Raw genomic sequence first — 12,795 nt, forward strand, 5'->3', positions numbered from 1 at the left:
ATCAACCGTTTCGCGATTTGAGTATCGTATTTTTGTATCAAACAATAATTCCTTCCCTCGTCAATTTACCCTTCTAGAAGAGAGAAAATAATTATCGTGTTATACCAAACTGTTTTAATACGTGTACTTCCTTCCATCTGCTTCTAAATGTCTCTCTCTTTCGCAATTAATTGTTGATCAGTTTTCACTTCGATGTACTTATACATATATATGTTCGCCTCTTTTCTGTGTTCGGCTTTAGCCGAATTTGCCGGCTTTCGGGTTAAAGAATGCCTTGCGGAAACAGCTAACACTGACGTATATGTTCACCTTGCTCAGTATAACATTGTCAATTCCAGCCCTCTTTTCTCGATGTTTCAATATTCGATGTTAATCGTACCCTACCTCTTATTGTGCTTGACCCTTTCGTGACAGAATTAAATTTCTTTAGCTCTCTTAGAAATAGAATTAAGTAAAAATTTTTAGCGCTAGAATACGAGTTAAATGCGTAAATTGTGAAGAAGAAGAGCGGAACACATTCCTCCTGCTGATCACGAAAGGGTTAATGTTCAGTCGATGGATCACGGAGGAGAGATTTTAAAATATTTTATTGTCATATTTCACTGTAAACAACAGATTATCTCGAAACCCTTCGACGTAACTCCACCGGCTGTAACACTAATCGTTATTTGTTTACCGAGATTTCGAAAAAAAATCTTCGATTGCCTTATCAATTTTTGTAATAGGGTAGCCCGCGGTAAAATGTCAGTCGGAAGAAAATGCCATGCTTCGAAACTACTTAAACATTTTCTATAAAAATAAAGATCTAGTATATTTAAACTGTAATTTCGACATATCTTAGTCTAACACGTCGCCTGCCTAGTTTTGTATATCTTATCGTTGTATATTACAGAATTCGTATTATTATAATGATAAACTATTGTGTAATATGATTAAATAAGACTACATCTTCAAGGATAGTACGTCGAACAGAGAACTTTTTATTTTACATTGTTATCTAGCTATATATTATTATTATTCAAAATTTTACGTTAGATGGCATTTATTTTCTATAAGCGTTTAAAAAAATTTTAGTAATGCCACGGATGAGTACAATGGTAGTCGACGTGTTAAATATCTGATAACTTATAGATTCTTCTTCGAGATAGCGAGTAGTGAGTAGAGAGATGTAGTGAGTAGTCTCAGGTCAGTCTAAAAAAAATGGCATGTTTCTCTCGTATTCTTTTTCCACGGGTTACCCCCAGTAATACTGAAGTTTCATGAAGCCGACGTTGTCTTGCGTAAATGTGATCGGCAGATTTCCAATCTGCGAGATATTTTTTTTAGATCAAATCTTTTCTTCATGTCGGATAAAATTCTTTGTGAGGGGAAATGAATATTATCGAATAACGATAAATAAATTTGAGTCCTCACACTCGGACGATCACATTTATCACGTCGTGTTTGGCGCAGCGAGATTACAGTGCCAGTGCCTCTGTGTCGCATATAAGGTTATTTTTGCCGTTAATTAATATACCTTCGGCTGTGTAACCGGTGCATATGTGTATATGCGACGTTGCTTTCTTTATACCGATTCTGATCGAATTTGCAGACAAATGATGCTATTGGCAGCACGTACAACTGGATTTACTTTATACCGTTAATCGTCCTCGGATCATTCTTCATGCTGAACTTAGTTCTTGGTGTCTTGAGCGGGTGAGTATGTCCCTTCTGACAGCATCCCGCGGCCCTTCCGCCCAGAGACAATTTCTGGAGTGACAATCCGGCAAGATCGCGAGGTCCATTACTTCAGAATTATTTTCTTTCCTCGTCAGGGAGTTTTCTAACGAAAGAACGCGCGTCGAACGGCGGGCAGCTTATCGGAAAGCAAAGAGCAAACGCCTCTTCACCACTGCGTTCAGTTCCTACTTAAAATGGATTACTCAAGCAGGTTTTCAATTAGCAAACGTTGCCTGACATTAGTGTGCAATAAACCGTATTCTGTTAGCGTGTTTAGCACAACTGTTATGACCATAAATATAAAATAAATCGAATACAATGATTAGTTAATAATCTTAAATATTATTTATTTCTTTTATTAGAAAAATTTACTATGAGTTTCTTAATTTGTAAATTACGGTTATCGTGATTTAATCTATAGTATATTCATATCATATTTGCGCATATTAATGTATATAAGATTGTGCTTTTTGATGAGTGTGAAAAGAATTCAGAATTGTACAATGCTGAATACGCGACGAGAATACGATGTAAATTGTATATTTAGAAATATGAATTTTTAGACATTGGCTCGTCTCTATTTAATTAACGCTAGATATTTCAAATATTTGATTAAGTGAAAATAACGCGTATGCAAGAGAGTAATTAATAATAATAAATCCATCATAATCCCGAGTATGGCTCCCATGGCGTAAGCTAGTTTTGAAAGAATCTACGAAAGAGTATCTCGCAAAGAAAAATATCATTTCTTTTTTAATACTCCCAATGGCATTCTCCTTAAACGAGTAAATATTGTTGACTTGAACAATACTTATTAAACAAGGCAGTATCGCTAGAATATTAACGGCGGAATGCCAGAAAGTCCTCCGCTAAACTTTAGCTTTTATGCTCCTGAGTAAGCTGCCATGTCATCTGTATCACGCTTGTAGAGAGTTTGCGAAGGAGAGAGAGAAGGTGGAGAACCGGCAGACCTTTCTGAAGTTGCGAAGACAGCAGCAGCTTGAGCGCGAACTGAATTGTTATCTCAATTGGATCTGCAAAGCAGGTTAGATCAATCGCCGTAGAAAAAAAACATGTGAATTAAAATGAATTGAACAGGAATTTATTTTGCGAAAATCTTAATTGTAGTTTTTAAAGAAGATATATGAAATAAATAACACGGAATTTTAAAACCTAACCTAACCTGAAGAATAAAGCTAAAAAATTAATTGTGCAATAAATGCACTCTATATTTTACTACCTGATTCCAAAGATTAAAAATTAAATTTCTCAAACATATATATATATATATATATATATATATTCCCTTATCAATCTATTTTAATTCACTTATTTTGTTAACAATGTGCTTGCAAAAGTTATAGCTCACTGCTTACGCTAGACTCTTTGCGAGTCGCTTCTTTGTAAATAAAAATATAATAATACACGAATTACTGCTAATACGTAATGTTTACTTTTCAGAGGAGGTGATACTAGCCGAAGAGAGGACCACGGAAGAGGAGAAAATGCACATATTAGAAGGTCCATATAACGCCACGTATATCGATATCATGAATATTCACTTCCATAAAGTCGAAAAGATTTGCGAAGCGAGCTGCATCTCCAAAACGTGCTCGTACATATTTATACAGAATGCACCGTGTACTCAGAATGCACTCAGAGTGATTCGCATTTCTTTCGACGCAGTCGAATAGATTTCAATTTTTTCCTTCGCTAAAAATGCATTGGATGCCTTATTCTTGGACAAGGCATCCCCATATTTCATGATTTTAATTAACTTTGTTAATAGCTGGTTTAACGGTATTAACGAATATCGATTTTAATATTCATTTTACTTTTGTTTCTTACATGCATCCTTTTTCTCTGGCGATACACTTGTATATGTTACATGCAAATTTTAAATAGTGGCATTTTATGGGATTCTAAAAGTTACCATGCATGATCTACAATTTGTATTTATATGCGATTTTATTCAATATGAAATATAAATAATTTATAATAATAAGAGAAATAGGACTGTTACGATATACAATCAAATTAGAATCAAAGCCATACGGTCCGAGCTTAGATCTTTGACAGCCTTATATTAATTTTCGTGTGTGTATATATATATTCGGGGAGGGAAGGGTTTTACTTCCAACAATAACTGTGTTTCAAGTCCGATAAAAAAATCGGCGCGCAGTTAAATAAGTTGGAAAAATATATGTATAAACAATTTAATTATATGATTCATGCTCATTTTATTAGACTCATTTTATTAGAGAACAAAATGAAAGACATCGCAATTATATTACCACATTTCGTAAATACGATTTTTTCGTGATTCTATCAATAATCTTTTCAATCGGAAATTTATACGTTTTGATTAAAAAAATAATTAGGTCGTAATTTACAAAGAATGTTCACGTAACTTAATCTACCGCTTTGTTTTGCGCAGTAAGAAGAAAAGCAGCGGCAAAGAAGAAGAAGCTAAAGAATCTTGGCAAGAGCAAAAGCACCGACACGGAGGAGGAGGAGGGCGAGGACGACCAGGACGATGGTGAGTTGTATTTGGTCAACTTGGTGTGACCAAAGTTGTGCCAAGTATTCTCTTCTTGTTCATCTCTTTTACATTTCGAGTTGATGATTCTTCTTCAGAATATTCGAACGAACTTGTGAAATCGAGATCAAGTTCAAGTAGTAAGGGTTTTCATGATTTCTCAGTAGTCAGAACCTATGTTATATCAACCAACGATTTCCTCTGGAAGCGTGAAATAATTAAAAAGCAAATTCAATGAAATTTAGAGAAAATTTAATATATAAAAATTTAAATTATTTTCTTATGATTAATATTATCTTAGTAATTAGTCTTGCGAGCTATAAAATTAGCTAAGAATTCAATTTCGTGCCTGGGGAATATAAAAGCTTTGTGATATATTTTTTAGAATTCGTATGGTGCGATGGGAATCGTTGGTTCGAGATTTTGACCCGCCTTTTCTCTCGTTCTAAAATTTTTCTCCGTTTATTGGCACGTTAGCCTATTTTCACGTTCATCGACATGTTTGTTAATACCTTTTGTGGGTTTATGCCTGATTTATCATCTTTCGTATCGAGAGGAAAAGACAAGAACGACGCTGAAAATTATCTCCTTCTAATTTTTGCCGATGAATATTCTAAACACACGCTATCAGATGCTCCTCTTGTTTCAGTGCCTAAGAAAAAGCTCAAAGGTAACTACAACCGTGAATGCCACGACTTTTCGCAAAGAGCTACGTAAAATAAGGCTGTATTCGTAATCTTACATAATTGTTTTATTTTTTGTATTTTTATTTGGGAGATTGTTTGTTAATAATACACACACGTACATGTAATATCGTGCGTACATGATCACAAGTACATGACTTAGACTCGGGCCACCGCTTAGTAAATGAATTACTTGATGCCTATTCACGTATGCAGGATGTATTAATTATCGTGCTCTATTGCACTTAAACATGTAAGAATTAATCTGATCGCATTGAAATCGTAGTTTAATAAGTAATAACGGACCTAGATAATTTTATTGACAGCCCTAATTCTGGTTAAAGATATTCTTTCAGCGCATATATTATTTAAAACATTTGAAGATCTGACAATTACATCGATATAAGCGTTTAAAGAGCGCAATGATTAAAAATTAATTAAATATCTAAATATCTTTTATGTGAAAATGTCACTATTTGAGTTCAAGTGCTCATTTGTAACAGTTATATAATTTTAATAAATTAATTTTTAATGTAAAATTACGCATCTTAATACATACAAAATTACGGTTTGCTCTCTGCTCGCGCGTAAAAAGGATAATTGGCAAAGCATACTTTACACACCCAGACGAAGTATGATCGTCGCATAGCTAGATCACGTATTATATATCATATTAAAATCGTAGGCTGTGATTACTCGTGGTAGAGGATGTAATTATTGCATTCTATGTAATTATTCGGACCGATTTGCTGCTGATTTTGTGGCTGATATGTATCACTCGGGATCACGCGGATCTTGCGCGAGAGACTGATCGGAGAACTCGGGAGCTAATTCATTTTTGTTTTTAGGTATTGCTTCTATTAGCTGGTGTGGTGATACATGAATATTAGATTTTCTTTGAGACCGGAAACATTCGCACAAACATTGTTACAAATTTTCTTCCAGGCAATTGAATCAAGGAAATAATATATATACTATGTGAATCAGAATTTATCTCACGGGGGGGGGGGGGAGAAAGATAATTACAACACGTAATAATCTTTCTTTTTCCGTGAGATGAATTTTGATTAACGATTGATACCAGCGTCGTGAGATTAAGTGCCAATGTTTCCGGCGGAAATATTTCTACATTGTTTAGGTGTACCGTGTGATGGTGAAATACTGATTAATGTTTTTATTATTATACAATTATGATTTTAGCTAGTTAAAGCTGACAGATCAGTAGAGTACCTAGTATTGTCAAACGAGGAATTGAATCCCTTGAGTAGTGTACAAATCCCGTCCTATAGAGTTTGATAGATAGGCTAATCTCAGCCTATCGACACATAGTCTACACATAGTAACTAAGTAGCCATGATACATACGCATCGTTATATTATAGTCGTAACCGCTTGGTAGAGTAATTTAGTATAGAACTTTGTATGTCTATTTTTACATCTATATTTCGTTAAACCGAGAGGTAAATAAAATTTTCTAACTCTTCCAGTCGATGTACGAAATAATTCTAGAAGTATTTGATTTCTTTTCTGATCGTAATATGCGTTTTTCCCCCAAAAAAATTTCTATAAGAATGTCACTATTCCCAATGTTCAAAGATCTCAAAGAATTTTAAGTTAATATAGATCACATCATATTTTGGATCATGTAATCTGGATCCTTGAACTCACAATCGCAGAAATAGCTTAGCAAGTAGTATGAAACGTGAAGACGTAGACATAGTGCAAAAAAATTCTCAAGTCAAACAAAAATTATTATGAACAACGTCAAAATACAAGTGTATACGATGCTGTTAATGCCGTTTAATTAACAGTCGACCGGTGTCTGTAAAATGTGTTCTAAGTGTCCCTTATGCTTGTACCTTACGCTAAAGAAGTGTTTTATACTTTGTAGGGTTCTCGAGAGCCTCCTACTTCAAGTCGAAGGTGAAGAAGCAGGGCACGTGCCTACAATTTTGGCGGGCCGAGAAAAGGTTCAGGTTTTGGGTGCGCAATTCCGTCAAGTCACAGCAGTTCTACTGGTTCGTCATCGTTCTTGTGTTCTTCAACACCGTCTGCGTGGCCGTCGAGCATTACGGTCAGCCAGACTGGCTCACCAAGTTTCTCTGTGAGTCTCGCAGAATTTAAACTTAATTGTTACTCTATTTAACGGCTCACATAGCGTGTCAAAATTTGACTGCTTAAACTAGCTTACTAAAAGATACCTTGACAATCAACCCGCTGAGATCTGAAGAATGTCGATATAACGGAAACTTATTTTATCTAAAAGAATAAAATCTCTTCGAGAGCTAAAAAGAGTTCCAGAATTTTTAATTTTCTTTTTTTTTATTTGCAGACATCGCAGAGTTTGTGTTCCTGGGCCTCTTCATGATGGAGATGTTTATAAAAGTCTACGCGCTCGGTTTTCGCACATACTTCGAATCGAGCTTCAACCGCTTCGACTGCGTAGTCATCTCGGCCTCGATCTTCGAGGTGATCTGGTCCGAGCTGAGGACCGGCTCTTTCGGCCTCTCCGTCCTACGTGCCCTTAGACTCCTGAGAATTTTTAAGGTCACCAAATATTGGAAGAGCCTGAGGAACCTCGTGATATCGCTGCTAAGCTCGATGCGCAGCATCATTTCCCTCCTTTTCCTGCTCTTCCTCTTCATCCTCATATTCGCGCTGCTCGGCATGCAGCTATTCGGCGGCCAATTCAACTTTGAGGACGGCACGCCACCCACTAACTTCAACACCTTTCCCATCGCACTACTCACTGTCTTCCAAGTGAGTACAACACAAATCTTATTACGATTCTAATAAATATTTAATCCGAACTTTAAATATGGAAATAATGTAAAAGATGATGAATCTTTTGTTTATCATGTTGTAAATAAATTGTGCTCGAGCCTTTCACAAATATCACCTAATTTTATATTGCATTTTATACACTTTAATTGTTCTAAGTACGTGAAAACATGTAGTTGGCGTCGTTGGCGAGAAAAGTATCTGTTTCATAGTCTCGTTGGCTTTCGAAAGATAACCGATACATGCAATTCGTGTCCTTTATAATATAAATAAACATTAAATATATGATAGAAGTATAGTTTTTGTGTACTTCAGATGCTATAAAATTAAATATCTTATTGAGAGTAAATGCCATGTATATTGTCTAGTAAATGGTAGAAAAAATTAGACGTCCTTTTAGAATATTCTGACTGATGTAGTAATTGACGATGATAATGATGCAGATCCTGACTGGAGAAGACTGGAACGAAGTGATGTACAAGGGTATCGAGTCGCAGGGCATGGCCCATTCGCTCTACTTCATCGTGTTGGTGCTCTTCGGCAACTACACTCTGCTGAACGTCTTCTTGGCTATCGCCGTCGACAATCTCGCGAACGCGCAAGAGCTGAGCGCCGCCGAGGATGAGCAGAAGGAGGAGGACAAGGAGAAGCAGCTGCAGGAGCTCGAGAAGGAGATCGAGTCGCTGCAGAGACCCGGGGACGGCAGCGCGCCGAGGGTGGAAATCTGTCCTCCAAGTCCATCTCAGAATTTGTAGGTCATCCTCCCCTTTTGCTATATTCGTAGAAATTTCGTCTCTTCTTGACGTTTTATCGCAGCAAATAACATATATTATTTACAATGAATTATTACTTTTTACGATTAATATGAATTGTGAAAGATGTTCTTTCTTCATGGAAGATTCTCTACTCAAAATTGGAATAATATACTTTCGCGTATTCTGTGTAGCAGAAAAAAATTTTCGACATTCTGCAGTTGAGAATAATTTAGAAGACGCGCTAATAAAATTTGCACGAAGTCGGTTTTCTTGAACTCGAGTTTATCTGTTCGTGATATCTATGTGAGGTAGAATAGGAAATTTCACAGAAACTTGGAGATAAATTTGGTGACTTTGCGCAAATCTTAATTTTGCACAAGACTATCTGATTGAAACGAATTTATTAATTATTCGTAATAAAACAAACTGATTAGTAATTATTCGTAATTATTTAATAAAAAATAGATAATACATAATGTAAATAAGTTAAAAAAGAATGTAAAATTAAAAAGTGTGAAAAGCAATACTGATGGAGAGACACAGAGTGGAGAACGACGTCTCGTCTTTTCCAGCAGAGACGGAAGAGTCGAAACCCAGACGTCCGAAGAGAGGAGGCAGGATGAAGACGACGACACGGGACCAAAACCAATGCTGCCATACTCCTCCATGTTTATACTGTCCCCTACGAATCCGTAAGTAATAATAATCCAATCGGTCTGTAATCCTCGCCAAGAATACGAAACATTGTACTAAATCATAATGTTATTAAATCAATAAAATTAATTGACACTTGCACATAAATTAAAGAGTACACCTGACCTACTTTTTACTAGTGCGATTATATTGTCTATTATTTATTTTGATATTTTCTAATATATTATAATATATATTATATCTATTATATACATATATGTTATTCTTTTTATCTTAAGAACGATATCATCGCCGAAATAACGAGACTGTCTGTTTGCAGCATAAGAAGAGCCGCCCACTGGGTCGTGAACCTTCGGTACTTCGACTTCTTCATAATGGTGGTAATATCGTTGTCGAGTATCGCGCTAGCCGCCGAGGATCCCGTTTCGGAACACGCTTGGAGAAACGAGATCCTTAACTACTTCGATTACGCGTTCACCGGCGTCTTCACCATCGAAATGGTGCTGAAGATTATCGACCTCGGCATCATACTGCACCCGGGCTCGTACCTGCGCGAGTTCTGGAACATTATGGACGCGGTCGTAGTGATATGCGCCATGGTGTCGTTCGCCTTTTACATGACCGGCAGCTCGGCCGGCCAGAACCTCTCGACCATAAAGTCGCTGCGAGTGCTGCGAGTGCTCAGGCCGCTTAAGACAATAAAGCGCGTGCCGAAGCTCAAGGCGGTGTTCGACTGCGTGGTGAACAGTCTGAAGAATGTCATTAACATTCTCATAGTGTATATATTGTTCCAATTCATATTCGCTGTGATCGCGGTGCAGCTGTTCAACGGCAAGTTCTTCTTCTGCACCGACGAGAGCAAGTATACAAAAGAGACTTGCAAGTGAGTATTATTGATGTTATTTGATTCGGCCTTTTCGCTTCTATTTGTCGAAGAAAGCATTTCGGAGAGAATACATATAAAGCTAGAATATTGGTCTCGATAAGTAGGCGACATAAATAAATCTTTAAAAGAACGAATGAAGCAGAAACTGCTATTCTCAAATCGTATTTTTACAAATGGTGCGAGTAGATATGGAGACTAATTTTGTTTTCGCGACAGAGGTCAATACTTCGTTTTCGAGGAGAATAGTATGCTACCGAAGCTCATGCAACGGAAATGGGACTCCCAGTCCTTTCATTACGACAACGTGATGGTGGCCATGCTGACGCTGTTCGCCGTCCAGACCGGCGAAGGCTGGCCGCAGATCCTCCAGAACTCGATGGCGGCCACGTACGAGGATAAGGGTCCCATCCAAAACTTTCGTATTGAAATGTCCATTTTCTACATCGTCTACTTCATCGTCTTTCCATTCTTCTTCGTCAACATCTTCGTGGCCTTGATTATCATCACGTTCCAGGAGCAGGGAGAAGCTGAACTGCAGGACGGTGAAATCGATAAGAATCAGGTAATGTCTCATGTCCATCTTCACTTGAATTAGTTTTATGTGCGCTCCATATTTCATTAGCTGTCTCTACGAAAACTTGGATAAATTAAGAGGAATGTGAAGTCACTCTATACGTCATAAAAATTAAATATATAAAATTATTATACATTAATAAATAATTATTTCTAAATATAAAAAATTTTCTTAAATCATAGTTTCTTTTAAGTATTTAATATATTTTGTCGTTTATGTTTTAATTTTTTATTTATTTTAATTTTTATCTATGCCGCATTTTAGACAGTACATACGATTGCACGAAATTTCACTAGCAACAATAAGAGATTAATAATTCCGTGTTAATCTTTCAGAAATCATGTATAGACTTTACAATACAAGCTCGTCCGCTCGAGAGGTATATGCCGAAGGAGCGGAATAGCATAAAGTACAAAATCTGGAGGATAGTCGTATCCACGCCATTCGAATATTTTATCATGATACTCATCGTATTGAACACATTACTGCTTATGATGAAGGTAAGTGTCACGATCTCTCTCTCTCGCCCTATAATTTCTCTAGAGAGATTCATTAATCAGATTATCGATTTTTCTCCCCGATTAGCTTCGATATAGGAAACGCGAGTAAGGAAAGAAGAAAGTATTCTGAAATACGAATCTTCTTATGCGAGTGGTCGAAAATAAAACTTATACGTACTAAGATTTATAAAAATTCTTTTGAGCACTGGTGAAAGTAGCTCGAAAGGATTTTTGTAAACTTCGTGGCCAGCTTTGTTTTCGATTCCTCATATCGCGGCTCCAAATCGAAGGAGGCATAAGTGCAAATTATTATTATTTTTTCAGAATGCACGAGCAGCAGAAAGCGTTCTTTATTTTTTTTAAATTTAAAATCAAAATAAGATATTTCCGAGTCAATCTAAAAATCCTTTTCTTTATACTTAAAGAGAAAGTAATTAGGAATAAAAATTTGCTTATTCCTCAGTTCTGGTATTGCGATGTATCGCCCGTTTATCTTTGCGTCCTGCGATACTTGTCGTTCCCAGTTTCTTCAATATCCGCGCGTTCTCTTGGCGTAAGACCCGTTAGGTGTATCGGCAACTTTAACCAATCGACAAACAGTCTCGTCTCTTGTTAGCGTTAACAAAGATACGCGAGATCGTAAACGAGAATATGTCATGTCCAAGCAGAGTACGTAATACCGAATGACTGTACCATGTCTACATATCACGTTATGTACGTACGAGGACATTGTTGCTCTTGCCTGCTGACCTTTTCTCTGATCGTTTTCTCTGTATAACTGTATCACCCTTGTATTTTATCAATACGTGTACACAGCTATGTCGAATTTTATCTTATCCCGTTCCCCGAAAACTCTTCCAGCAAAAATTCTTCCTCTCGAACGACATAATGTTAGTTTTGTTTTCGTTTCTACACCTTGTTTCCTGAATTCTAAAAATATTTTATATTTTTAATAATTGAACGACTAATGTATAGTGTTATATTTTTTAACAATAATTAATATGCAATTCACTTAATTTAAGAGAATTTATCTTGCGTTTTTATTTTAATTAATGCCTTATAATATTTGATGAATAAGTTTTGCAAATGTAAATCAATGATACCTTAATCTTCAAAATATTAAATAATTTTTTATAAAACTTGATTATTTGTTATAAAAATGCGTTAATTGCGATTATTCTATAAATATCTAAAGACCACATAGTGATCGCAGTATTTGAAAAAGTAAAATTAGCAACTTTTTAAAAACTTAATTTGTACATTGTGTAATTTATACATTTTAATTTTTATAATTCTCACAACATAGAATACTTACTTTCAACACAAATTTATTTACTTACAATATAAATTTATTCTCTTATCTCAATGTTTTGAAGATTAATAAAATAAAAATTTCCTTTTATTTGATTATTCTGCTTTAACTTCGCCGTATATTTTCATATTATTTTTTTTCTTTATCTTAAAATTTATTTCTGTTTGATCCATCATTCCAATTGCATGATTGCCGCTGTGTCCTTGTCTTCGACGAAGCAGACTTATTCGAAGACGTGCGAAGAAGGAACACGTTTTCGAACATCAGTCTAATCCCCACACATGTACAGACACCAATACAACGTGCGTTCGACTCTTGCATTTGTCTTGCTAATACCATGTTTTAACTGGTAACGGGGGTGAAGCGTTGCACCTCAACTCGTCCCCGCTTGGT

General features: G+C 36.0%; 1 protein-coding gene across 17 annotated transcripts in view; it reads left to right on the forward strand.

The window, feature by feature from the left end:
• Cac (calcium voltage-gated channel subunit cacophony) overlaps positions 1-12,795 on the forward strand; it is a 179,929-nt gene that overhangs the window by 124,693 nt on the left and 42,441 nt on the right. For 15 of the 17 annotated variants that reach the window (XM_071704211.1, XM_071704198.1, XM_071704213.1 and 12 more), the window contains exons 8-18: positions 1,592-1,695; positions 2,649-2,764; positions 3,181-3,240; positions 4,157-4,258; positions 6,832-7,044; positions 7,273-7,700; positions 8,165-8,472; positions 8,989-9,168; positions 9,450-10,013; positions 10,233-10,578; positions 10,926-11,090. In XM_071704211.1, the coding sequence (XP_071560312.1) occupies positions 1,592-1,695; positions 2,649-2,764; positions 3,181-3,240; positions 4,157-4,258; positions 6,832-7,044; positions 7,273-7,700; positions 8,165-8,472; positions 8,989-9,168; positions 9,450-10,013; positions 10,233-10,578; positions 10,926-11,090 (2,586 nt within the window). The remainder of the gene's footprint in view (positions 1-1,591; positions 1,696-2,648; positions 2,765-3,180; positions 3,241-4,156; positions 4,259-6,831; positions 7,045-7,272; positions 7,701-8,164; positions 8,473-8,988; positions 9,169-9,449; positions 10,014-10,232; positions 10,579-10,925; positions 11,091-12,795) is intronic. The other 2 variants (XM_071704203.1, XM_071704204.1) reach the window with 2 other exon arrangements.

The sequence above is a fragment of the Temnothorax nylanderi genome, unplaced genomic scaffold, assembly GCF_030848795.1.
Source record: "Temnothorax nylanderi isolate EJ_2023f unplaced genomic scaffold, tnyl_v1.0 TNYL_tig0039_pilon, whole genome shotgun sequence".
In the NCBI taxonomy this organism is placed as follows: Eukaryota; Metazoa; Arthropoda; class Insecta; order Hymenoptera; family Formicidae; genus Temnothorax; species Temnothorax nylanderi.